The sequence below is a fragment of the Heliangelus exortis genome, chromosome Z, assembly GCF_036169615.1.
Source record: "Heliangelus exortis chromosome Z, bHelExo1.hap1, whole genome shotgun sequence".
NCBI lineage: Eukaryota > Metazoa > Chordata > Aves > Apodiformes > Trochilidae > Heliangelus > Heliangelus exortis.
In genome coordinates this window covers 8,758,621-8,786,594 of record NC_092454.1, presented here as the reverse complement: position 1 = coordinate 8,786,594, position 27,974 = coordinate 8,758,621, and the positions used below count along the sequence as shown (strand labels likewise).

Genomic DNA, 27,974 nt, shown 5'->3' with positions numbered 1-27,974 from the left:
TGGTTCTATGATTCCATAATTCCTTCACAGTGGTTTCTAGGCAGTTTGAAAGCTGGAAATGAACACCTTTTCCCAAACTCAGTTAACATACAGACCTATTCTTTGTTATACAGTGACTACCTACATTTTTCATTTTACCTATATGGTCTAAGAGGGAAAAGGCTTGAACAGCTACATAGAAGTTACTTGACAAGTAGCAGTTGCTAAAGTAAACTAACACCAGCTTAGGTCTAGGTAAGACTGAAGACATCCTGGAATGCCAAAACCTGTGTCTTTCATTAACAATTTTAAAAGTTGTATTTGCTAGGCTACATCAGTACTTTGACAGATACAGACCATCAAATATTTTTGTATCCCGTGGCTGAAAGAGGAGGTCTCCAAACACAAGAGGCCCACAGGACCCTGTTTGGTAAGTTTATGACATCTGTGCTCATATGTGGTTTATTGTGGGTCCTGCTCACCCATCGCTACAGTATTATGGAGTCACCAACAGTGTTGCTCATGACTTCCACATCATTGATAATTTTCTCATGTTAGATTATCTCAGGTCTTACCACTACAAGGTAGTTCTGAGAATTTGTGGATTTTATTTTTTTTTTTTTTTTGACCCAGAACACAAGGATCTCTTGTCTATTCCTTGTTCTCTTAGGGTTTTTTTCCCCATCACATATTTGGTCTATTTAGGTTGTACCGTTTTTTCTTTCTTTTTCTGATGTAAGTTGGAGACTTTGCCTTCAATTTTTAGTGTCAGGCATGCCTGGAGAGAATTATTACAGCTGATATTTCGGCAGAGTTTTTTTGTGGTGATGAATGCTGATAAGTTTCCCCTTGGGCATGATGAGCAGAGGCTCAGCTCTTTTAAATTCTTCAGACCCAGAAAGATTTTTCCCCCCTTCCATTTACACACACACAAAGCCAGATGCAAATAATTATTATTTTTTTAATACCCCTCCCCTGTGCTTTATACTGTGGCTGCCTACAATTCTACTGCTATTGCAGCTGATGATCAGCTTGGAGATGCTGAGGGTGCCCGAGTGGCTCGATGTACACTTGCTTTTTTTCCCAGGGTGTAAGTCCTTCTGTTCCAAGGGCAGGGGAGGATGCCAGTCCCATACAAGAGCTTTTCCCGAAGGCAGGAGTGCTGCTGCCACCTCTTGGAGCTGGGAGTAAGTGAAGATCCCAGGATCGGAGGTGGATGGATTTGCCGTGGTGGACAAAACCAGCATGTGGGAACCATGGGGTGGTAACCTCTTCATTTTGCTCATGCTTTTGCAAGAGCTGTGCTCTGGTGAAAGATAAAGATCAGAAAGAGGTTTGATTTGCTCCTCAGCTAGCACAGGATCAGTACCAACATTTTTTTTTTTCAAAGGTATTTTTTCAAGTCAGGTTTTAAGGGGTGAATTTGATGTGTCTCACTCCAATTTCCAGGGTTGGCTGTAGAGCAGTGCAATGAATGCCACCTTCCTGAAACTTTTACTGCCTCTAAAATGCTATTAAAATGCTTCACTGCTATGTGCATCACTGTAATTGCTGTGATAAATGGAGGAATGGAAACCAGTCTGTTTTAAAGTTGCACTAAAATCTGACCCCCTCTCTGTATAACTAACTTCATTACTTCTTTTCCTCCCCTTTGCTATCTCAGTTCTTAAGTGGTGCTTATTAGCATAATATCAATGTGCTATCTAGGAATACATTAAGCAACAGCTGTTACATGTTTAGTTTTCATCCTGCTCAGGGGTGAAAATAAACGTAACTAAATTGTTTTGTTTGAAATCCTCACAACACCAAGTCAGCCTCTCCCTTCATTTTTCACAGAAGGGCACATGCAGACACACACATTGAGCTCTCCTTTTGTGCCCATGGAGGCACACAGAGGTACAGAAGGCAGAGAGCCTTATGGTGGCTTTTAGCTCTGGGGAATTTTGCTCCCAGTGTGTGTCTGTTCCCACACAGACTCTTCCTCCTATACAGAGGGACAAAGTTTATTACTGCTCCAAGGAACCAGAAGAGAGGACGGTCAGGGGCAGCCTTGACCCTGGAGCCATAAGCATTTTTTGACCATTTGGACTCCTTATACCAATATATTTGAAAACAGGGATTGAAGGTGATTTGCTGATCTCTGGGAATGCAATAACATCTGATGCTGTTTCTTGTGGCAGCCCAGGCTTCAGAGGGAGCCTGCCATGGTTAGTCCTGTCCATGCCCATCAAAGCACTGAGTTGTTCTGGGAGTTACAGCTCAGAGTGGGGAAGGAAAGACTCTTTCCCTTCCTAGCACATCACTTGATCCAGTGGGGATCCAAGGGAGGGAGCAGCAGCCAATGTTAGTGGCAGTTTCCAAACTGAGAAGAGCAAAAGTCAGATTTGGAGGCAGTGGGCCCAGAGTGTGAGGAGAGTGGGAAGTGACCTCACTGCTACAGCTAATCTTTGATTCTCTGTGATCTGTTCAGCAACAGGAGTTGATGGTTCATTGCAAAGTGTAGCAGTTGCTGACAGTCTGACACAATACCAGGACTGACATGAACAGCCAACTACCCTGGAGGGCTCCAGAAAACATCTCGGGGTTGCACAGTATCGTGTCCAAGAGACAGGAGAAGTGCTCCAGAATGTTCTGCTCTCTTGGTCATGTAGGAAGGTGTCTGCCAGCTCCAGACTGAACTCAGAAATTGGTGTCCAAACCTTTCTCCAGTCCACTCTGTAGTGTGGGTTTCTCCTTGGCCAGACAGGGAAAGGTGCTGAACTTTCCTATGCAGGTCACCACTGCCTGTGAAGGTCATGGAGCTGTTCATGAGTTTTCTGGTCCACCCTCTAATTAACCATTTCACTCCATTCCAATCAGGTTAATCTCGTGAACTCAGAAACATATTGTGATGCTCAGGAATGGCCTGTAAATGTGCATAGCTGTGATACTCATTTGGGGTATTTGGTATTGAACAGGGTGCAGAGGATCTTTCCCAGGGACAGAAGTTGGGCAACATGGGGTCTGGCTCAGTTTGTGAGTCATGTCTATCTGACACTCAAGTGGGATGGACAGATAGAAAGGGTCCTGGTATATCTGAGTCTCCAAGTGCTCCAAGGATTAAATGTGGACTTGGTGGCAATACAGAGAGCTCCACAGGACCCCAGCATGGATTAATTTCCTTGGCAATCCCACATGGCATGCGGGATCTCTCCTCATCATAAATGGAGGCTAGGGCAAACACAAAGCAAGATGAGTGTCACTGCTCCTCAGCTGGATGTGGAAGTGGCATGCTTGGATCCCTGAATGCCCAAAGCTGATTTAAGCTGGGCTTGGTGAGAACTGAGCTGGCACTTCACTGGAGCTGGGTGACCACACTTGATAGGCATCACCCTAGGGGATGATGGAGGAGCACATCGAGGGGACATAGCATGTCAGGAGAGTGAGACATATGGGGGTCTTCCTCCAACATCTAAAGCAGCAGCAGCAGCAGCAGCAGCAGAACATGTCTCCAAGGGTGTGTTATTGCTTTTCCAGTGTGCTAACACAGAGACCTCACATGGCTTATGCTCACCTGCTTGTGATAGATGCAAAAATCTCTTCATACATCCTTCTTGCTACAATTCCCATTGTCACAGGAGGTTGTTCCAGCAGTACTTCTAGGCTCTGGCTGTGCCAGGCATACACAAATGAATCAGGAGAGTCAGTCGTTGTTCCAGACAACTAATTTGAAAATGATGATACAGAGGTGGAAGCCAAATCCTCTGTCCAAATGTAAATTCTTCACCAGCTGCCTTTACAGCACTGGAGAGAATGATGTATTTCTTGTTCAGAGAGTAAAACTATCTCAGTCATACAGTGATTGCTTCTTCACTGCACTAGGTTTGTGTAAACACATCCACTCTGTAGATTTCTTCTTGTGGCTCAGACTGCATCACAAAAACATGCAGGAAATCCATTCAAATAACACCAAGGTGCTTTCCAGTCAAACTTGTCTAAATGTTCCTTAGTGCCAGCAGACCAGTTCTGCCTTGCAGATTGTGAAGCAGTCTTTGCAGCTGACTTGTAGATGTGAAATCTTGCCCTCACCTTTGCCTTTGGACATGGTCTGGTTTCCCTGGGGGTGTCAGATGTACATGACGCAGGTCCTGGGCTGGGAAGCTGCATGGCACAAGGCTAATGAGGTGTGATTTGGCCTGATCAGTAAGGCATGGATGGTCAGGGTGACTGAATGAGTTGCCAGGGCCCCATGGCACAAGGTTTACGGCCAGACAGGCTGGCATTTGGATTGCCCATGTCCACATCTACAGGGGAAACTGGCTGTCAAACATTTAAAGCCATCCAAGCAGCTGCCTGGTCAATAAATTATAAAGACCCTCTAACACTGAACACTTCTCTCTGGAATCCTATGGAGAATCTTGGAGCCAGAAGGCTGGCAAGGGGCTCCATTGGCCAGAAGAATTTGTGTGCTGATGGAGAAGTGCACCTCCAGTTTTGTGAGATGGTGCTGCATGCAGCATGGGAAAACAGCCCTGCTCTTCTGCTTATCCCAGCATGAGCACTGGTGTGGGAAGGGCTGTCTGGGCCTCCTGTCTGTGGGAGGGTGGGCTATCCTGGATCCCCCCAAAATGCAAGCTGTAATGGTAGAAACATCAATCCTGGATTCTGAGGGGCAGCATAAGAGGCATTGCCTGACCTGTGCCACCTAAAATGTAACAGTGGTGGCAGACTCAGACATCATCTCTCCTTCCAACCCACCCTCCTGTGAGACTCAGAGCAAAAGCAGTCTGGTATAACTTAAGAGCTCCCATCACAGAGCAGAGGCCCCTCCCCATTTTGGGTGGTTGCAATGGGAGCTGAGCCAAAAGCTGTCTTGCTGTGAAGGTTCTTGTCTGGTCCAGCCCAGGCAGAGCTCTGAGCAGGAACCCATCCTGCAGCCAAGGCCCATGTGAGCTGTTTTATGTGCAATGGGTGATACCAATGCTGTGGGCTCTCTGCACTCTGGCTGTCAGAATTCTACCCCCAGCTAGCACCATTTCTGATTTACAAGCCCTCCATGCCCCAGGACCTATTGCTGGCAGCATGCCCTCAGTCTTCACCTGCAGATGTCCAGCTTTTAAGCTGTTCAGGTCCTAAATAATGGGGACCTGAGGTGCTCTGCTTCATCTCCTGAAGGAACAGGGCATATACATATGTGATGGAGCTGTGACATTTGTTGTTCCCCCTTGGCATGAGGCTATCCCACAGCCATGCTAGGAGGTTGGTGGGAGAGCAGCTGTGGGATAAATACAAATTTTTAAAAGGGCCTTTATTTGATCTTCAGTGATGACCTGAAAGAGTTGTTGAATTAAAATGCATTCTATTAAGGGGAGGAGAGAGGAGGGTGTGAGTAGGGATTGGACTGGAGCAGGGTAGCGGTGCAGATAATGCAACAAAGTGGCCCATGGCACAATTTAGTCAATCATTTATGGGAACCATCTAATGATACTATATGAACACCAGAGAGGGACTACCACAGCCAGTTCTCAGTGGCATTTTCTGTATGCAGACACTGACAGGATGCTCCAATGACTCATTCACATGGTATTTCTCCAGATCTGATAACATCCTGGACTCTGAGCAACTCTCCTATCTATGCAGATTTTTTTTTTTTTCTTCTCAAACATATTTCACGCACCTTTGCACATAACATAACATTGCTGCATGTGTAACTGCCTATTCTAGATCTCTATCCTCTGTTTCTGCCCTTTGCTTACGTTTGCCTTGGCTTATGATCCTATCAGGTGCTGAAAGCTGAGCAGGACTGATCTGGCAGGACAGGTCAGCCCTTGAAAGGGAAACCCATGATTAAATTTGAGGTGCTGTAGCCAGTGGTGACAGCATCAGGGAAGGGATGTTCTCCTTTCAGACAGGCAGGTGATTGGGAGGGACACTGGGCATGGGAACACCATCTTTGTTATATATTTATGGTCGTCCAAGTCAGTCACCAGGGGACACTGCAGGACTCTGCCAGGGGGTGTGATTTTTCCTTCCAGATTGTGGGTTGTCAACAGGCATGAAGAAATCAATGGGCATCAGTGCTGATTTCACCAAAGGATGTATCTTAAATCCAAGGAATAGATGGTATTGAGTTAGGTAATATGGACATGTAAACAGAATACTTTAGGCTTTGACTACGGGTGACAGAATAAGGTCAGTTTGTTGAGAATTTAAAGGTGATTATGATGTGTTAACCTTGTTTTCTCTATGCTGATTGATCTTGTTATCCTGTTAGCAAGTCTGAATCAACAAATGCAAATTATGAACATGTTTTTCCCTTGGCGCTGACAATGTAGAACAAAACATGTTTTTGTCACTGTGGCTGGTATCTTGCTCTCTGCAGATGCTGATCAGGGTAGGATGTCTTCCATTAGGCCACTGCCTATGGGCATAAGGCATTTGTGATGGATTATTTTGTAAGTGCTTCCAGACAAAGAGTCAAAAAAAAAATGGGGTAATTGTAGGATAAAAATAGTAAGTAACTAGAACATATCCAAAGCTCTTGACCAAACACATGCTATGAGACTCCAGCTGTAGTAGTACAAGAAGATCATTGTGAACCTAGGCATCTTTCTTCCCCTTCCCTCCCTGTGGCTACATGCAACAAATATAGTGTATCCCACAAAGTTGTTGGTTGTTAAGATTTTCCCTCTTCTTCTTCTAAGGTAGTTTCTGGTGAGGGCTTAAAAGGGGTCTTGTGAGATCAGAGGATTTTGCTCACACCCCAGATTTCCAGCACCACTAGAATAAAGTAGTGGGACGTTGGATGGGCCCAAGCAAACCCCATGGAGTGAGACCCTGCTCCAAGACAACCTTTTTTTTATTTTTTTTTTTCTTTTCTTCCCAGACCACAGCTCCTACATGAACCAGAGACCAGACTGACCAGGAGGGAGGAGTGTGCAAGCCCTCACTGTGGGCACAGAGGAGGAAGCCTGGCAGGGTCTTGCAATGCTCCCATACCTCTGGCAATGTTTTTTCTCTGCCCGTGCTGACTGTGCTGTGTGACCATGGCATGGTTGTGCTGCATCTGAAGATTCTGCCTGATGGAGCTGTGCAGAAGAGGAAGCACAGGAGGGGAGATGGTGCCTGCAGGGGCGAGGATGTAGTGAGCAGTGAGCAGGCTCTCTGCTCTCTTAGCTCACTTTCTCCCTTGAAGCAGTGCACAGACAGCAGAGGCAATAGAATACAAGCTAAACAAGGAAAAGTCATAGAATCATAGAATAGAATCATAGAATTGACTGCATTGGAAGGGACCTCAGAGATCATCAAGTCCAACCCTTGATCCACTACCACTGCAGTTTCTAGACCATGGCACTGAGTGCCACATCCAGTCTCTTTTTAAATATCTCCAGGGATGGAGAATCCACCACTTCCTAGGGCAGCCCATTCCAATGCTTGATCACCCTCTCAGTAAAGAAATTCTTTCTAATGTCCAACCTAAACCTCCCCCGGCACAACTTGAGACCTCTTGTGCCCTCTTGTCTTGCTGAGAGTTGCCTGGGAAAAGAGACCAACCCCCACCTGGCTCCAACCTCCTTTCAGGGAGTTGTAGAGAGTGATGAGGTCTCCCCTGAGCCTCCTCTTCTTCAGGCTGAACAGCCCCAGCTCCCTCAGCCTCTCTTCGTAGGGTCTGTGCTCGAGTCCCTTCACCAGCCTGGTGAAGGTGGATATCCTTCCTGAACTGAGGGACCCAGAACTGGACACAGTACTCGAGGTGTGGCCTCACTAGTGCTGAGCACAGGGGCAGAATCACTTCCCTGTACCTGCTGGCCACGCTATTCCTGATCCAGGCCAGGATGCCATTGGTCTTCTTGGCTACCCAGGCACACTGCTGGCTCATGTTCAGCTTCCTGTCAATCCAAAGTCATTTATTTACTGCCCTACAGCAGGGCAGGATTGTTCCCCATGGTGAGTTCTCAAGTGCCTTGTGCTTCTAGTCTGCTCTTAAATGATGCATGTGTTGTGGCTTCCTCCAGGTCCTGAGGGGAGGAGAAGGCTGTTTCTACCACGGCACAACAGATTTCCCTCTTCTAAAGCTTTTATTGTATCCAAAATGCCATTGAATTTCTGTAGCCATTACAGCAATTACAGAGTAAGTGCTCTGGTGAGCTGAGGGAGCTGTTCTTCTGGCTTGACCTCTGCACGATGCTCTTACTTGCACTTCTGACCTCTGGGCTCACCAGTGGTGAAGTGGAAGCTGAGACATGTAGGTCCTTGGTTTCCTGGGACTGGAAGAGGTCACATCTGCATTGTACAGAGGAGAAGAGAGCATTGAGGAGATGGATGATTTAGGGTGACTCAGGAGCTGATGGCAGGGTTTTTAGCAAAGATCACACAACATGCTATGAGCAGCTGTAAATGTCTTCTTTGCCCACCCCAAGCTTCTTCTGAACAACATCTGTGGTCACCCCCCTGGGTATGAAGAACAGGGCAGGGAGGAGGAATGGGTGCTCAGGGATCGCACTGATGAGCATTGGAGCTGGGAATATATTTTGGGTATTCTCATATCATCTCAGGACAAGTAAGCAATTCATCATCGTGGCAGTAAAGGCTGCTAGCCTTCTACTCCTGTGACTGAAGTAGTGGTTATCCTGTTCCACTGGACACCACAGTCAGTGGTCACAAAGGCAAGCTGGACTCGTGGAGGAGATCCTAGATGTGGTGGTGGAAGAGTATACAAACAGAAAAAATGTACTCCCCCAAAATTGTTCTACAGTCTCCGTCAATTCACAGCCCAGAGACCACTTGCGATAGAGAAGTGTCCACGTTTAATAGCTATTGGTGGATTTTTATCTTCATGAATTTGAAAGGTGCCCTCTAGGTCCCTTTTTAGCACCCATAGCATCCTGTGTCAAGGATGCCTACAGATGCACTACATACTCCAGTGCTGCAGTTTGACACATCCATGAACACTTTAGATGCAAAATCTGATATCTATAGCTTCACAGACCAATTTTTATGTAAATGTTGCTCTTGTGGCATAGCCTGGAGACTGTGTTGTGATCAAAGGTCCATTGTGTCTGTTCCTGTGCAAATACACCCTGAAGTGGTCCCAGAGAGCTCTTGCTGATTCATATTGGGAGCAAGTGACAAACCCTCAGCCAGTCTCATGAGATTATAAATTGGTATACTGACCCCAAGGAGGTTTCAAAGGAGTCAAAATCAACAGTAAGGTGTGCAAAATTTAATTCTTCATTAGAAAATTGTTGATATGTATGTATGTTCTCACATACCTATGTAAAAATAAAAACACAGGGACAATAAGCACCAGGACAATAATTAGTATGTGCTATGGGTTAGGAACATCTGCACTGCCAGAAAAGATTTATATCTGGAGCCCTGTGCTTAGGGAAATAGATTGCATCAGTCCTCTGCTTAATATGTGTCTGTTTGTGAAGCTGTCACCTCTGTCATGCAGGACTTATGCCTGGAAATTGTGTGAGCAAGAAAAACTCAGGCGACACCAACAGATGGAATTTAAGTTCCTGCAGGTTTTTCTGGGTCAGTGGCTTTTCTCAGAGGAACAGAAAATGTAATGGGGATGACGAGAGAGGCATCCAGATCCACCACACCTGGCTCCTCTTTCTTGTCTCCCAAAACAGCACAAGAAGCCAAAGAGGCATAAGGGTGTTGGGGTCTGGCTGATGATGGAGCAAACCCCCACCCCCACTGAAATGTCTGCAGGGCTCCTTGAGGCCCCAGAAGAGGACGGGTAGTGCTGGAGATTTGTGTGCCTGTCTGCAAGGAATGTGTGTTATCTCCTCCCTGCCATGATAGCAGCTTACTGGGGGTTTTCTTCAGATGCCTTCACGTCTGCACCACCAGCATCCCTCTGGGCTGGGGTGATTTGGATCTGAGAAAGCTGCCCCAGTCATATATATCCTGGACTTCACCTCCCCTGGGGAAAGAGCAAGGGCAAATCCTATGCAGCAGAGACTGTTCACTGCCAACAAGAGTCATGACAGACAGATCATCAGGCATCCTGTGGCAGGTGTGATATGGGAGAACATGGTTATGTAGCGGTCATGTGGATGACAGGTGGGGTTTGTGTAGTTCACTGATCATACACATGGACACTGATTAGTGTCACCAGTTGGTTTCTCACGCCACAAAGTGTTTGTATCACAGCTAGCAGTGAGGATGGACTGTCTATATGGATTTAGCATCATCTCTTGAAGGGTTTGCAGGTGTAGCTTATGTGAGTGGTATGTAAGGATGCAGCCCACCCTCAAATATCTGGTGGCTGTGCAAGAGAACTGTGTTGACTGGTGGGCTCAGCCTTGCTCCAGCAGCACAAAGGTAACAGGCATGGCTGTGCTCCTGTCATCAGTGCCTGCTCTTGTTTTGCAATTTGTTAATAAAGGCTCATGTCTCTGTGGTGCTGCTTAGGCTGATGCTGGGCTGGTGGGTTCTGTAGACTGTCTTGAGGTGGAGTGTCTGGAGAAGGAATGAGGTAGAGGAGGTGACATGAGATGAAGTACAAGGGATTTTGTTTATGTAAACACTTGTAAGAGCAAACTCTTGCTGTCCTTAGACGTGGACATTGCCCCACTGGGTTACAGTCAGAGGCAGGGAAACATTCAGATCCCTGTGCTGGCTCCATCAGGCTCTGCAACTTCAGGACCTTGTGGAACTCACTCAGTGTCTCCCATCAGCTTGCAGCTTCTCCCCTTTAATTTCTCCATCCAGGGTGTAGGTGTTCACACTCCTCCAGGAGAAAGTCTGGCTCCTCTTATCTCCAGGCTGACGATGTCCTGTGAACCCTGTGGTTTCTCCAGCTGTCACTTTATCTGTGGATTGAAAGCAGACCCGAGCAGGCTGTTCAAAACTCAGCAGAAATGTTTGCACCAGCAGAGCCCACTGCTCTTTATTTGGGATCCCTGCAGTGACATCCCAGGACAGGAAGGGTGATGCTCCCACACAGTGGTATGGTGGGAGCCTGGTCCTGAGCAGAGAATAAGATGTTTCTGTCTCAGGGACAGGGTAGGGAATGGGGAAGCAGTAGATAAGGAGCTAGCAGGATTTAGGTGTAAATTCCACAAGTATCCTGTGGGACCTGAGGTGCCCCTCTGCCTCTGTTTGTCTCTGTTAAATGCCCTTTCTGGGGGAGATTTTCCAGGGCTTTGCCCAGATTGAAGCTAACAGGGTGCCTCAAAAAACATTATGCTCTTCTCTGTATGATTGTGACAGGATTTTATCTGAAAAGCCAGAGGCAGGGCAGGAGGGAAGGGTGGCCCAGGTTGGGCCAGGTAGGTCACCAGCCAGGGGAGCCCAGGAACCCTCTGCTCTGCTGTCCAACACTGGGGTCAGTGCTGCCCCATGGAACCCCCTCATGGAGAGCCCTGCTACCCCCTCAAGTGACCAACAAGAGGCACGAACTTCACCTCCTGCCATCACCTCTGCCTTGCAGATCATCTCCAGCTGAGCAAGCTTTAGCAGTCTTAGACAGGGAGACATCATGTACTCAGAGCATGAAGAAAAGGACTGCAGACCAGAGCAGGATGCTACCATTGTGACACCACAATCCTCCATCTCCAACTTGTGGCCATCTGTTTCGAGGTAAGAGCTATCTTGGTTTCACTGGGAAGGAGCATGTGCCAGCTTCAGTGCAAGGAGCAATGATGTGCAGGGTAAGCTGAAAGGTTGTGTAAAGGATAGTGTCCTGGGAATAGGGAGCTGGACAGCAGGTAGGGGCATAAAGTCATCTGCTGTGAGACAAATATCTCGAATATCTGCAACTCACACAGTGCCTGCCATCTGTAAAGGAGGAGATAAACCATGAATGTTAGATGTGAGACCATGGGGTGAGGGTGCTCGAGGTATGTTAAGTGGGGTATTTCCTGGACATCTAAGGCCATACCAGTGGTGTACTTGTCTTTCAGACCTGGTCTTGCTTCCTAAAGGGGCCTGACTCAGAGAAGTTATTCCTTGCAGCAGCACAACTGCCTTGGAGTCCCTGGGCACTCATCCTTTCCAGGGCTGCTCTAGCAGGAACCAGGGGGGTTGTTCTCCCCCCATCTTCTGTACTGCAGGAATCAACGCCAGCATAGTGGGCTTTGACTGTGCCAGAATTTTCTTCTCCAAACTGAGGCCTTTATTACTGGTGCTGAAACAGACCTGCCTTAGAGAAGAAAATAGGTTTGGCTCAGCAGGTGGTTGTTGAAAGTCAGTGTAGGGTCAATACTGAGTGAAGTTTCAATTTATAAGTAAGTCAAGCTAAACATCAGAGGCATTGCAGAGCCAAGTGTGAGCAGCTAATACCCTTCTAACAAGCCTTATAGGAAAATTTATGGGATAGCACCTGTAAGAAATGAGGTAACTCATGACTGTGATGGCATAATGCTGGCACATGAACAACTGGCTTCTAAAATTTGGCTGGAAATATGAAGAAATTCTCTAATCTCCAGAGCAGCAAGTTCTGGTTATAGGCTTCCAGCAGAAGCAGCTGGGGCAAAAAACCCACACTTACCCCTAAAATGGAGACTGGGTTTGTCACTCAAGGGATGTGGTGTGGTTGCTTATGTTAGTAGGGCACTGTGTTTGGTGACCCCAGAGATCCTCATCAGCCCTGCAGGTATTTGAAATTGCACAAGTACAAACAGGTCATGTTGGGCAACCAGCAGATCTTTGTGCTCCAGTCCTGGGATGACTCGCATGGTTGTTTTTGCTCCCTCAGGATTGCCACATTTCGAGAAGAGTGGTCCAGCTCCAATGACAGTGGATACCTCCACAAGGGTGTGCAGGATGGAGATGATCACTCCACGCTGCCCGTGCCAATGTTGGAGCCACCACCCAGCACGAGTCGGAGGTCTGGCTTCAGATACTAATTTCACGTGGGGGTCACCTGCCTTTTGGAGCTGCCTGTTTTTCTCTGCTAATTATGAAGTGGAGTGTGACAGGCACAGGCTCACACATTTGGGTTTTTTTGAGCTGCCAGAGTGGTGGTGCTCTGCCCCATAGGACTCATATAAAGGTGTTATTTTTTGTTGTTACACTGCTGGAACATTGGCAGATCTCCTTTGTGTGGTGTATAAAAGTGCCTGGAGGAGTCCTAAAGCTACAGAGTTCACACATTTTCAGCAGGCAACAGGAGGAACTCATCTGAACACTTTCATAGGAGAAGTTAATGTCTCAGCCCCATCTTGCGGAGTCATCTGTGTAAAAGGACAAGCAGTGGCAAGAGGCACATCCAGTGATCCATGACACCATCCTAAAACTATGTGGAAGCTTTAGGGAATTTGATGGTAATATTGGAGATTATACTGCAAATATTATCACCAAATGAGAGGTTTCTGTTGCAGACTGGGATTGCCTGTTTCCCTGTGGAGACTGCAAGTTCATGAGACCTTACTTTTCCCCCAAAACACCTGTCCCTTTCTTTGCCATAATTAGAATATAGAGGTGCCTTGAACACAAGAGACAAAGACTTTCTTGTTTGCCCACAGGGGGTTAACCCACTTAGAAGGTTCCCTGAGAACCAGGAGTGAAAAATAAAGTGAAAGTGGAGTTGTGAGTGATGCTTACCCACTCACACCTTCTCCATCTGAGAAAGATTGTGATATTTCCAATACATGCTGATGCCTGGGGCCTCAGCTTTCTATGTCAGCTGGAAATTGCCATGTGCAGAAGAAACTTGAGGCTGTTGTCACCACCCTGACCTTGTTGTTCCAGGGCCCATGTTTGTGTGCTCCCATAACAAACACATGCATGGCAAAGAATGAAGCGACCTGGAAAAATTTATCAGCCACTTTTTCTGTGCCACAGCATGGCTCACAGCCTCCCGGGACAAAAAAGCCTTCCCACCCAGAAATATACTATAGGAACAGCCTTACCAGCAATGTGGTTGTTATCTGTCATTATTAGATGGTTCTTGGGATGAGAGACAGGCTAGTAATTTACTGCATATTTAGTGAGGCGTTCCCTAAGGTCAATAGATAATCTGTTACTGGAGGAGGGGCTTGCACCAGTCCATTAAAGCCAGGTAGGTTTGCCACAAGATAGACAGTAGTCTATGGATCAGAGAGAAGAATCAGCTTCTCAAGTTCTCCCATACTCACTGTCCTGTGGGTGAAAGAAAAGCTCATGAACTTTTGCAGTGCTGTAGCACCAGAGGAAGGCAACACCAGGGGCATCAGGAGCAGAGCACTGCATTCCCACCAGGTAAACCCTCGAGAGCTGTGCACAGAGAGAGCTGTTTCCCCTTTCAGGGCCACACTGAGAAGATGCAGTAGGTTGAGAGAAAGAGGTCAAAACCCAGCAGAGAACCAGATGGGGCTTGCAGGAAAAGCTCTTGAGTGTTCAGTGGGTTTAAGTTTTTCAGTGACCAAGCAAAGGCATTAAAACACAGTGGATAAGAGATAACACAGAGAGATAAGTGCAGGGAATCAGGAGATGGAAGAGAAATCAGGACAGTGATGGCTCTGGTCTGGCAGCCAGATAAGACTAGAGGTCTCTGGGGACCATTGCTGAAACTGGTCTCTCTCTGCTCCACATGAGAAGACAAACTGGGCTGCTGGTGGGGAGGCTCTTTGCTAGTTTGCTGAGAGCTTTGAGCACAGGACTATTCAGCTAGAACTCAACTTGAAGCAATGCCCAAGGCATCGTGCTCTTCCCAGGTGCAGACAGCTTTGCACATCAGCTTCAGGCAGAGCACCTTTGCTGCAGGCTGGGCATCCAAATAGTCCTGCAAAGCACATGTGAAAGATCCTAATACCACCTGTTAGAAAAAGAAAAGGCACCAAACCACCAGCCCCCAGGTTACAATGCAGAGCACAGGTGAAGTTCCCGTTCAGTGCTCATCAAAAAGTTATGAAAAGGAGAGAGGTTTTAGGAGCACACCAAAGCTATTTATAGCTTCACCACTCTGGAGATAGGCTGCTCCTGGGCAGAGGCACAGAGTTTGCCATGACCCAGCTGCAGAAATATTGCATCTTGATCATACAGTTTAAAAGGATGGCATGCTTGTGTGGGAAGATTTTGAAGCTAGCTGCTACTTTATTGGCTTGTTCATCGTTAACCAAATGAATGAAGGTGTCCAGGGGTGAAGGGAGGGTGCCAAGTCTCAAAGGGTAACTTAGCTCAGTGCAATGAAGTGTGCTGTCACAACAGGAGCTCTTGCAGCTGCAGACTGGAACCAGGGAACAAAATGCTGGAGAATATTCAGAAGTTGCTCACAATTCGCAACCAAACCATCAAGGAGCTGCTGGCAGAAGCACTGGGGATGTTCATCCTCATGGTAAGAAGGAGATGGGCCAAAATGTGTGTATCTGTGTGTGTGTGTGTGTGTGTGTGTGTGTGTGTGTGAAGGGGGACTGAGATGCTAAGTGTTGGCAGCAGCAATTTGTAAGGTGAGTGGTTGCCCTCCACATCCTCATGGGTGTTCAGCAGCTCGTGGGTGGTATTCACCTCTCTGCTCTGGTGGGACAGCAGCTGCCCATTGGGGTGACCATCTGTCAGAAACCTTCTGGAGGTAAAAAGCCATGAAGGGTGGGATTTAGACACAGGGCAAGGGTGAAGCAGGTGGGTATGAGCCACTGTCTCAGTTCTCCCCTACAAGAAAATCATGGAAGAGCCTGGGAGTGAAACCAAAGAGCAGTGTTTGGTCAATGTAATGATTGTGCCAAAGCCCTTGAAAGATCCCATGTAGTGAATTGAGGCTTTTCTTCCTGCTGTGCCAAAGACAATGCTGTGCTTGGGGGGTTCTGCACAGCAGATCTTGACTCCTGGGGGGTTCTGCACAGCAGATCTTGACTTACAACCTCTGTGAAATGAGAACAGCATTCATCCATCTTCTTTTTGGGGTTGCCAGGGTGATGAGAGCCTGTGAAACTCTCCAGAGCCACAACTCACCATTAGGAAATGTAATTACCAGGTGTATAACATGCTAGGATTTCACTTTGGGTTTCCTTATACTTTCAAATGAAGAGTACTTATCCAAATCATACAGAAACTGCCCCCTTGCCTGAAGGCTGTCGTTCATGCTAAAGAAAGAAAAGTGTTTTTGAGCTCTCAGGCTGCTTCAGAGGTGTTTAGGAAGAGGATGAGGATGGTTTTACAGTCAGACTTTATCTCTGGTGGGTGTGAGGTGTCCTCCAGAACCAGAGCCTTCATGTGTTGGAGCAACTCAGCAAAATGAGATCCTTCCTCTGGAAAGGTTTAGTAAGTGTCTTTGCCAGAGACACAAACTACTACTGCTAGAAACCTTGGACTTAGCTTACAAGAATTGCTGGGCTGAGAGGAAGGCTTTGGAGTGGACAGAGGCTGACATGGAAGGGCTGGGGATAATCCACATAACTTGTACTCAGAAATTTGCAGAGAAAGATGAGATTTGTGTAAGCATGGACAGGTTTTGACACAGATGTTTGTACACATAAAGGTGCTTATTTGCAAGGACAACTACATGTGCAAAGGATGCTTGCTTTTTATCCCATGCTACTGCACATCCAGCTCCTTGAAGTTCACTTCTTCCTAAACAGATTGTTTTGCATACCTTGGAAGTTCAGTGTACAGGCCTTTGTGACTCCTCAGCAGAAGATGAGCAAGTGATTTTCCTTCTCCATTCCCTTTTCCACCAAAAGGTGGTGGAAATCTCCAGGTGATAAAGATTAAGTTCTAGGGTGTCCTTCCAGGGCTGTCTCTGGGAAGCAGCATGAGAAGGAGCCCTTTCCCTGCAGGTCTTCATCTGGCAGATCACAGCAGATTTTGGAGCTGGCTGCTCATGTTGTCTCTTTCCTCACTTATCCCCATGAGAGAACAGAGGGACACCACACAGGGACCCCCATCAAGCTGTCCACACAGAGCACCCAGAAACTGAAAGTAGGATCCAGCATCTTTAGCAGGGTCCTGGCCCTTTCTGTAACAGGAGATGTTCTGGATGTATCCCCAGGATGCCTGGATGGCTGTTTTTTGGATGATATTACTCAGCCAGTGTTACTTGCTTTGAAGGACAACAGGCAAAAACAGCGGAAGGACCAAGGAGTTAGGGAAAACAAACAAAGGATATTTTAGGACTGTGAGAATAGAGGAAAAGTCCAGAGGTTTGGAACTGAAAAATGATTTCTCTGTCCTGTCCTGTGTTTTTCTGGAGACAGTGTTATTCATGTCTCCGACCTTGCACCCATTTCTCTGCACTGGCATCCTGTCCTGTAAAATCTGTGCCCTATGCATTTGGCTTCTCTTGGATGTGGCTTTGGAAAAATCTCAAGAGGGCATTGCAGATGCTGGAGGCCATCAGAGACACTGCTTTTGGGAGCTTTTGCAGAGGCCTCATTGTAAGATAAGAGGTCACACTATGCAGCTCCATGCAGAGCACAGCTCATGGTCTGTGTATACCAGAGAGAGAAGAAATGTTTCTGGGTAACAGGATATTGGTGATGTCTGAAAGGGAAGAGGGAGAGCAGATACACAAGATAAAATTTTGGTCCAGGTAGAGCAGGCAGTAGAGATGTGAGTCAGGACAGGATACAGGACAGAGCAGAAATTTTGATGCTGGAGAAGGTACTGACCTTTTTTTTTGAGGGTACATGTCCCCCTGGATAAACAGTGATCCAAAGAACAGGATACCATCTCCAAAGCCTAAGCAGTATGCAAGGCAGAGACCTCAAGAGAAGCTTTGTTCTTCTCCAGATTTCAGCATTAGAGCTGTGCAGTGGAAGTGGAATGACCTTTCCATTCACTGACCACATCAAAAAAGTGAAATAGAATTTACTTTCAGTCCACAGCAATTTACTGAATATGTTTTTTCCTGCTGGAAAGTGTTTATTTTTCTTTCAGCTTTCTTTTTTTTTTTTTTTTTTTTTTTTTTTTTTCCCTGATTGCCCTTTAGTCACTAAAAAAATAGAGAAACTTTGGCTATTTTCAAACTGAAAGTATACATGTTGAAAGGAAAACCAGAATTTCATTTTTTGTTTTTTGTTGGAATAAGTTACCCAAATCAGGGTAAAGTTTGGCAAATAGTTATGTGCAGCCCAGACTACATTTTCAGTCAATAAATTGCACATCTGGAAATGAAAGAGAACAAGAATCTGCCCACCTTCCTTCCATCTGGCTTGGGTGCAGCCTCTGGGGTGTCTGTGGTGATGATCCCCTGGCTCACGTCCCTTGTTTTAGGCACAGATGACCTTACCATGGTTGTGTGGTTGTCCTCTTCAGCCTTGGACCTTTGTGCAGGTGTCTGAGTTTTTAATCCCCTTATGCAACCATGACTAAAGTGCCTGGCTAAGTGTGATGAGCACCAATGAAGAGTAATCTGCTCTTGATTCACTTCCTGGATGTGAGTTTCTTAGACTCTTCCCATCTTCATGAGCTAATTAGTGTTGCAAGGACTCTCAGTCCACCACAGCTGTCACACTGCTTTTAACACTCTCTCTTTTTTTCCATGCACTAGGTCTTTGGCTTGTCTTCTGTGGCACAAGTGATATTGGGAAGAGGAAACTTTGGGCAGCATCTGAGCATCAATTTGGGATTTGGCATTGGTGTTACCTTGGGCATCCATGCAGCTGGAGGCATCTCTGGTGAGCAGGACACTTGGACACAGGACATCTCCGTGACCTCTAGAGGTCACACCTATCAGAAGCAGGAGGGTTGGGCTGCCAAGGGGCTGGTGATGGCATGGCAAGGCAGGGCAGTGCCTTCACTAGAAAAGAATGCAGTCCTAGGGTCCTCAAGAAAGAGGAGCAGAGCTATTCTGGTGACTGTAACCAGGGACAGCCCGTATGACCAAGTAATCACTGCCAAGTCTGCAGGCAGGAGGCAGCTCTGAAGTCAATCCAAAGAGTTTCAGTGGCATAGCTATGATATGCTGGCCCCAAATGCATGTCCTGCACTGAGAGAGGGGCAGGAGGAAGAGGGAGAGCAGCAGAGATTCGTCCGTCCCCTCCTGTTGTGGTCAGCAGAGCCAGGTTTCAGCAGTGCTCCTATTATGTGCTTGGGATATGCCAAGGAGACAAGGCCCAAGGAGACAAGGAATTCTGAAAACATATTGTTAATCTGACCCACAGGAAAGTAAATCAGTTTTTGCAAAGAAGAGCTTATTGCTCATGATGCAACAAGGAATGGCATGCAAATTTTCTCATAATCATCCACACCCATGTGCACACACCCACATGAACTCAGGAGGTGGTGTTTCAGTGCCATGGGGTGGTATTTCTCACATGACAGGTCCTTACCTTTGTCTTGTGCAATTTCTGCATTCATTAGCACCAAATAAGAGATTAAGGGGTCTAATGGGCATATGTCCTTACTCCTGACCTCCTGGGGCATAGACATATCCAAAGTTGGGACTGGTTTGGAGAGGAACTTTGTTTCCGTGCAGAAAAGCTAGCTCTTGGTCTCCCTGTCATTTTGGAGCTAATGGAGACATTATGGGCAAAGTGAGGTGAGAAAAGTAGGTCCCTGCAGTCCCAGGTGACATTTGAGATTCTGAGGACTAGGAGGTCAGAGGAGGGGTCTCAGCTCAGCTAGCAACAGGATGGCTCTGAGGTCAGCTTCAGCGCTTCTTGGCATTGTGATTTGGCCCAATTTTTGTCACAAGACGTTTCTTGTGATCTCTGAAATGGCTGGCCGTGCCCACAAAGGATCACAGGATCAAAGAGAATTGTGTCTTACTCCATTTCAGTTGTGGTTTTGGGAATGTACCAGGCTGTTCACTTCACTCTGTCCTGTATTCTGATGATGTGTGTCTGTTATCCTTTTCTGAGTCTGAAACAGGAAAAGGCCACTAAAGTTAGAACATTTACTGACTCCCCAAGTTGACACCTACTAGGCAGGAATGAGCAAATTTTTCCTTTAGATGAATGAGGAGATGAGGCTTGGAGAACAAAAACAGTTTGCACCAGTGGACCAAATCTGGATCCCGTTATTCTTTCTCCAAAAGTACTGTTGTGATACCAACTTCCTCCACAGAAACCAAACAAGGAAAATTGGTCTTGCCCTGTCTGAAAGCCACATACAATAACTAACAGATGCAAGGAAATACAGTCTAAGATTATAAATCTAGTGAGGGAAGGACAGGGTCTACTCCACACTGTTGGGAGCAACCATGGTCTGGCCAGGACTGACCATCCTGATGACCCCTTCTCAATACATTGACATCTGCAAGCTAATCCAAGTTCCTTACTGACAGCCCAGTGTAGGATTTGCTTTGTAGACATGAAGATTTGGGACATCATTAGTTTATTTTGTAGTCTGTTTCCCCAGTGTCTCATGCCTTGTCTGTCAGATGTGCCAAGGGCCCACATACTCCATCAGACAGGGTACTCAGCTCTACCAGGATGAGGCTCTCCTTGTCTAAATGATGCTTTTAGAAGGTCTTGAAATTCTCTGGAATAAGATTTGTTTCATATATCTGTAGCCATAAATAAAAGGTGTCACCTGCCAAGAGAAGTGTCTCTGCCAGCTGAGATGGCTGAGGCAGACTGTGGTCTTCAGCAGGTAAATCACAAGCTGTATAATTTTCAGAGGACAAAGGCTAGGAGTTCTCTGCCCTCTGCTCAAGGGAAATGGGTCAGTTTTCACTCTGTGTGCAGGAGGGAGATCCTGCCCTGAGAGAATCTTGGTGTCCCAGAGCAAGGTCTGAGTGGTTACTGTGGGGTGTGAGGCATGCTCTCTTTTGCTCAAGGCCACTCTCTTTTGCTGTGATTTTGCAGGAGCTCATCTGAATGCTGCCATCACACTCACCCACTGCATCTTAGGAAACCTTCCCTGGAGAAAGCTCCCAGCATATCTGATTGGACAATTCCTGGGCTCCTTTATGGCAGCAGCCGCCGTCTTTGGGCTCTACTATGGTATGGCTGTGTCTTTAATATAGGGGTTGCTGTGGCCACTGTCTCAGTGTTAGCTCACAGTTCATTGTCTGGAGAAGAGAAGGCTCTGGGAGGACTTTATTGTGGCCTTTCAGTACTTCAAGGCAGATTATAAGAAAGATAAGAAAGAATCTTCTTATAAGAAAAATTATCCCCTATAAGAAAGGGGAGAAACTTTTTAATAGGGCCTTTACAAGGGCTGAAGGTTTTAAACTAAAAGCAGGGTAGATTTAGGCTAGATATAGGGAAGACATTTTTTATGATGAAACACCAGAATAGTTTTCCCAGAGCAGTGTTAGAAGCCCCATCCCTGGAAACATTCAAGGTCAGGTTGGATGCGGCTTTGAGAAAGGGCGAAGATGGCTCTGCTCATTGCTGGGGTTTGGACTAGATGAACTTTAAAGGTCCCTCCAAATCCAAACTATTCCATAACTTGTCAAAAATATTTCGTTTCCTAGCGAAAAGTCTGTGTGAGGAGGGTTTGCTCCTTGGTTTGTAGGACAGACCTTCATAGCTCAAGTCAGTAGCAGGGCCCAGATATTTCCAGAAAGGATGTGTCATTTCTGGAGAGCACAGCTCCTTTTGCTCAGCGTAGTCCGACTGCCAAACCCTGTCCCCAGCTCAAGGCCAGTAGGTGTATTTTGTTTCCAGGCTCTGCAAGGGCTTCAGCTGTGTGGAGTAAGATGTATTAGGTGCAGCTGGAGCTCTCGGGGACCGTGCTGGTCTGTGGAAAGCAGGACAGCATTAATCTGTGATGAGAGCAGACAGTGGTTCAAAGTTGTGAGGAGAGGACCCACTGTCCATTGCCTCCAGGATGTATCAGTTCCTAAGGGGCAGAGGAATGGAAGCCTCCAGAGCATCCAGAGCACCCAGCCTACCACAGGCTTCTAAAGCAGGGACAGGGAACTGGTAGGCATGAGTAAGTAACTGCAGACTAAAATTTTGGGGTAACACATACTGGTGAGATCAGGCCCTGTGAGGGGTGCGTCAGTTCTGTCACATCTCCCATTGCCCCTCTTCCCCTTTATGCGTCCATGCTGGATGAAATGGGTGAACTTGGGTAGGTATCATGTGGGATGAACTCTGTGCTAACTCCCATAATTGCCATTTCTCCTAGATGCTCTGTATGACTACACCAAGGGGAACTTCACGGTGACAGGACCGACTGCCACAGCATCCATCTTCTCCACTTACCCTGCTCCCTATGTCTCCTTGCTGGGGAGCTTCTTCACAGAGGTGAGTAGGAACTTCTGTGGTGTTCCAGAGGTGCTACTGCATGTCTGCTACAGGGGACTCACACTGCTATGTGTGCAGACACCATCACAAACTCAAAACACAAAACACCATCCAAGCAGGTGCCTGGTAAGAGGATCTGAGGTATTCTGATGGCTGAGTAAGACTTAAGGGTTATGCCTGCAGGCTGCTCTGCAGCTTAGTCCAAAAGCCCTCCAAAGCCCAAGCAAGTGGCCTGTATCAGGGACTGTGTGTCTCCTTTGGGCTCTGGGCAGTTCCTGAAGTGTTCTTCATCTTTTTGGATCCTACACTCACTCCATGGCTCCTGGCAGCTCAGCTGGCTGCCCCTTACTGGCACAGAGGGCTCAGAACTGACTTCACATGAACACAGTCTGACTAGATTGAAACTGTGGAGTTTGAACAGTCCAATTTAGACTGTGTACAGTTGATTCCTAACATAATATCCAGATGTCCAGAAATTGGGAGTTAGAGCACTAGGACACTGGGGAAGGGATATGCACTTCCAATTCAAGTCTGAGGAAGTTTGTTTTTTTTTTTCTCTGAGCTTATAAAACTCTTGCTTGGGCATGATGAGGAGAGCAGGAGAACCTACAGGTAGGGACCTGATCACCCAGCCTGCTGTGGATCATGCAGAGCCCTTTCTACACAAAAAAACATATGACAGAGACAGTGGGCTCCCAAGAGCTGTAGAGTTTCTGCTTTTGCTGGCAGGTCCAAGGCTCTCTTCCAGAATTTTTTGAAGCAAAAAGAGATGAGAATATTCACCTTTATTCAAACCACAGCTCCTGACATCCTAGGGCCTGCAGATCTACAAATGCCAACTATCTGCTGTCAGAGATGGAAGATACAGTTTCCCAAACGAGGACCTAGTACCTGCTTTTAGTCCTGAAATGGCTAATTCAACAGATTTTATAAAACATCACACTCTCTAGGGAGGATCAGGTCCATCTCACTAGCAGTTTGTTATAGCTCTCCCTTTGCTAGATTAAACGGAATTAAAGTAACAAGTCCCTAACTTGAAAGATGGAGGGAGATCACAGTACTGGGAAGTTTGTATAAGTCCTGCAGCATTTCTGCTGATGAGATGGAGAAGTTTTTGCTGGAAATGAGTGAGAACTTCAGTCCTCTTTGAGATGGAAATGACATTAAGGTCCTTCTTGACTTGATCAGACCATGAATCCCACCTTCTCTTCCATCCTGGGAAGTCTCTTTCTCTGCTGAGCAGGATCCTTCTGCTTTCTGTGTTCTCTCTTCTGACCTTCTCCCTTTTCCTTCTCCCGCAGTTTCTGGCAACAGTGATGCTCCTCCTGGGAATTTTGGTCATCCACGATGAGAAAAATAACAGAGCCCTGAATGGCACACAGGCCCTGCTCACTGGTATCCTGGTCCTGGGCATTGGGATGGGGATGGGGATGAACACAGGCTATGCCATAAACCCCTCTCGAGACCTCCCCCCCCGGCTCTTCACAGCAATTGCTGGATGGGGAACAGATGTCTTCACGTGAGTGACCCATTTTGTTTTTATGCAGCTTGAGAGGAGAGGAGATAAACCCAAGACATGATGGTCATGTAGCCTTTTTTTTTGGACCAAGTGATGGTATTGCACCAGAGCGTGTTCTCCATTCTCAGAGACAAAGGGCTGTGTGTAGAGGAGCCCCTCTCACTATGTCCACAAAATTTTCCAGCATGGAAAATTCCATCTTGACTTTCAGATAACTCAGTGTGGGCAGCACCTGTTAGCTGGAGCTCTAGCTGGTTATTACAGTAACTGGAGGGCCAGAGAGCCATTCAGTTCACCTGAAAGCAAGTACTTAGAGCTGGATTGCTGAATAGCTCTCCTAAAATTGGATGCCTGAATCTGGAGTTGAAACCCTACCTTTCCCTACCTAGTAAGATAGTGTCATGCTATGGCTTTTCCCACAGTGAGGGCAGTAGCAGAGTCTCCTGATCTGGATGCTCATTTTCATTAAATTTACTGAAACTATCTTTGAGAGCTGGGTAGAGGTGGTGCAGATGTCACTGGAAATGGGGAGAGAAAGAGTGTGTGGATGTGTGTGTCTGATGGTCACACTCATCAGAATCACACAGGCTGGTTCTGCAGAACAAGAAACCTGCAGACAATGCAAAGCCACTTTCCCAGGCCAATGGGGAAAATGACTCTTCCTCAAGTAATTACGCTGGTGGTGAGAGAATTTGTCTGAGCCAGGTGTAGAGCCCATTAACTGAAGTGGGACAAGACAGCTCCCACATCTCACTCCTGCCCCAGCAGGCTCAGGTCATCTCGACCATGACAGCAGGATGTTCCATGAGATAGCAGGATATGTTCATCTGTCTGACCAGCTGCCTCTTCTGTGTTTCACTTTAGTGCTGGACATCACTGGTGGTGGATCCCAATCACAGCTCCAGTACTGGGGAGTCTTGCTGGTGTCTTACTCTACAAACTCTTAATTGATTTTCACAACCAACCTCTCCTGGAAAGTGGAAATGAGAAAGGACAGCCAGTGGTGGAGACTTCTAAGCTGTGATGGCCACATGCACTGAGGAAAGGGCCTGACAGCAAAGCCCATGTGGACACAGGGACTGACAAGCAAAGGGTAACCAAGTGGATAAGGGGATTTGCAACAGTGCTGCAGGTGGAGAAAGGAGGGACTAATATTCAATAAACTTAGTTTAACCACACCGGGTCTCTGAGACCCCTGAGAGATTTGGTTAGGGCCAGATCTGTCTAACCTAGGGCTAGATCTCCCTGTATAAAATCTATTAAAAATTTTTAAAAAAATCTATTAAATTTTTTTTTTTAAATCATCAAATTTTGGAGAAAAGGAAAGTAGAGCTGCAAGCCTCCAGATACCTGTATGTTAAGAGAAATCAAAACACAGGTTCCAACAGTGGCAGAAGCAACATAATTAAAGAAATTCTGATCTACAATATTCTTTGGTAAGAGGTAGCTGCATCACTGATGGATCAGGAGCCTAGGCTTGCTGCCATTTGATAATCTGTTACCCTGACAAACCCCTAATCTGGTAAAGCATGGGTAAGAGAAGAGCAAGGCCAGTCTGAAATAAAAGCCTGATCATAGAGTGGGTTTTTTTTTTTCATGCTTGGTTTTTGCTTTTTGATCTGACCATTTGAGTAAGCAAAAAAAATTAGAAAACTAAACTACAGGGTCTCCAGAATCTTGGTACAGCTCTGCTGGACTCATTTGTATCATGGAACCACACGTGCTACTGAAAGACTAGACTTAAACTACTACCTTTTGAAGGGATTAATACAATTTATATGGCAGCATTCCCAAATGCTCAAATAACAACAACAACAACAAAGCACCAAACCAACAAAACAAAACCAAACCCCTTTCCTCCACATTGAGTGCAGGACAAATGTAGGAAGAGGCTGCTCTGCTCCTGCAGGAATTCCACCACCTCCATCTGACATAAGCCTGCAATAGCCTTACAAGGTTGAGGTCTTACCAGATTAAAACTGCATCAGAAGCTGCCTGTTCCCAGAGGGGTGACAACAGTCTTCATTTTTCTAGAAAATGCAAGCATGATATATATGTCAAGCATGTGACTGCAGTCCCAGGGTTGGGTACCATGACCACACAAAAAGGGGATCTCCAAGTATTCAGTCCCAAAAGCATCTTCAAATACCCAATCACTCTGGAGGAAAATATTTGAATCTTTATTAAAATACTATTAAGCACTTACAAGGGTAGCTTTATCTTTCTAAAGGCATACAAATACTCATGAAAGCCTCACAATGACCCTGTGAGGTAGGCTTGTCTTAGGTAATTATGTGACTATTTCATAAATAAAAAGTGATGCTGTTTAAATAATCAATGTTTATTTGAAGGTTGTGACTTTGATTTCCCTGCTTAGGCACAAAATGTGTTGGTTGCTACCGTATGTTTCCAGCACATCTAGGAAGACAGAATGGCATAAGAAAGTAATGGAAAAAATCAGATGTAACTGAAAATGAGCAGTGAACGGGTTAAAGTGCAGTTCTAACCTGAAAATATACAGTACAGAAAACAGCATCAGGGGCTTCTAAAGCTGTAGGATCTCAGTTGCCCCTGGTGGGGCCCAACTGAAATGTGGCAAAGGCTGTTTGAACAGTCAACTTTGCAAATGACTGTGTGACAAACCAAGGAGTCCTCCTGCCTTACAGGATGGACTCTTAACACCACTGACCCACCCTGGCTCAGCACTTCCCACAAGAAGAGAAAGCAGAGGCCATGAAAGACCCTGCACCTTCTTGTTGCCTTCAGGAGTATTGGGAAGGACATCATATAGATGTCACTATCTGAAAAGATGCTGCACAAAGGCCAAAAAACCACATGGGCTGTAGAGCAAGCAATGTAGAGACATAGAAGCTCCAGGTCCCTTTTTTTTCTGTGAATCTCAAAGCAGAAGTTGGAAGGAGTGCAGGGAAGTGCAAAGTTTGATTCAGTCTGAAGCAGAAGCTTCTTCTTTGTTTGGTGGGTTACAGCCTGCTCCCACAGCATGCTAGGTCAGGACAGGTTTTTTCAAAGGTGATGGAAGAAGTATCTTCATAGTCTGTATTTCAACAAAGGTCTTTTAAAGTAATGGTGACTTAAATTTGCTTTCAGTTCACTGCTGTAGTTGCATGGGTGCAAACACTTCCCTACAGAGCAGTGACATGAAGGGTTTCTTCATGCCCATCCTGCAAGTAGCAGAAGAGAATAAAATCTATGTCTCACTTAATTTTTCTCAGAGTCTCCAGAAACTACATCCCTCCCATGTCAAAGCACATTGTGGCTATATTTCATGCAAATGCTGCAATGTGTTTTCCATGGGCTAATCAATTCATACACAAGGAACTTGGTCTGAACTACTGAGACTCTGCATCAGAGAATGTCCAAGCTTATTGCAAATGCTGTCCAGGGGCAGATCTGGGGATCTTCACTTCCTTGAAGAATTTCCAGATAGTGAGGATGTCTTGGAGGAGGTCATGCTTGTTTGACTCTTTTGGGAGCCTGCTGGCTGGGATGGTGGTTTCTTTTTCATCACTGGAGTTTTGTTTTTGCTCTTAAATACCTTATTGGGATCCAGCTTGTTCACAAAGGTATCAGCTTCTTCAGAGAGCAGAGCTGTGTTGATGGTTATGGGTTTGTACATGTTAAACCATTGCTAAAAGGCAGGATGGTGGAGAAAAATAGGTTAAAATCAAGCTGCAACTAGACATTTCCACTTTGTTCCCCTTTACCCCTGAGACCTCATTTTAATCATACACCACTTAATTTACACTTTATAGGACTGCACAGAGTGCCTTGTGCTAAATGTACACAAAGCACAGCTACTGCTACAGGCCTGTAACTGTCCCACATTCCAGGCAGGGAAGAAGAGAAACAGACACGAACCTAACACTACCTTTTCCTGCAGTATTATTCCTATCAGGAACAACTCCTGTTTTAAACCACAGGAGGAAAGGCAAAATGAGGGGATGAAACTAAACCATATTTATTTAGATTCAGAGAAATAGAAAAGATTAAAAAACAAACCTTGGAATTTAAAAGTGATTACAAATTGGAACCAAACTAGTTGAACTTGTCAAAATATAGCCTCCCTCCCTCTTTTCACACCTACAGTAATTCAGGCTTTTAAACTCTTTACACAGAGGATTTTGCATGTGTTCCTCCTTGGGCTGATTTTGCATCTAGAAGCGACCACATTGCTTTTGTTTTTTGGTTCCCAGATGCCACCACAATGTTATAACCTGCAGTTCTCATCTCTTAAATGTTCATCCTCTCAGCTTTCCATTGATGAAGTCAGACAATAAAACTGTAGGGGTTATGATATTACTGTTCATCATCTGTTACCATCAGCAAAATGTTGAACAAGGTAAAGAAAGGATCAGCACCAAAATGTAGATGGCAACCTACTCATGTACTGCTTCATGGAA

At 46.1% G+C, this 27,974-nt stretch overlaps 2 protein-coding genes across 3 annotated transcripts in view; one reads left to right on the top strand and one right to left on the bottom strand.

The window, feature by feature from the left end:
* Nucleotides 1–28: 28 nt before the first annotated feature.
* On the top strand, nt 29–25,761 carry LOC139790295 (aquaporin-7-like). 2 transcript variants are annotated; one of them, XM_071731923.1, is made up of 10 exons: nt 29–234; nt 329–409; nt 11,408–11,556; nt 12,674–12,805; nt 15,106–15,232; nt 18,383–18,509; nt 20,643–20,780; nt 21,916–22,034; nt 23,336–23,553; nt 24,418–25,761. In XM_071731923.1, the coding sequence occupies exons 3-10, from the start codon at nt 11,456–11,458 to the stop codon at nt 24,575–24,577; spliced, it is 1,122 nt and encodes a 373-aa protein (XP_071588024.1). In that variant the 5' UTR covers nt 29–234; nt 329–409; nt 11,408–11,455; the 3' UTR covers nt 24,578–25,761. The 2 variants fall into 2 exon arrangements, with proteins under 2 accessions (XP_071588024.1, XP_071588022.1); XM_071731921.1 differs by having other exon boundaries at nt 318–409.
* The window catches only part of TPGS2 (tubulin polyglutamylase complex subunit 2), a 20,369-nt gene continuing 18,107 nt past the window's right edge, over nt 25,713–27,974 (bottom strand). Inside the window, exon 7 of the mRNA XM_071731924.1 lies at nt 25,713–27,202. Coding sequence (XP_071588025.1) covers nt 26,975–27,202 — 228 coding nt within the window. The 3' untranslated portion in view covers nt 25,713–26,974. The remainder of the gene's footprint in view (nt 27,203–27,974) is intronic.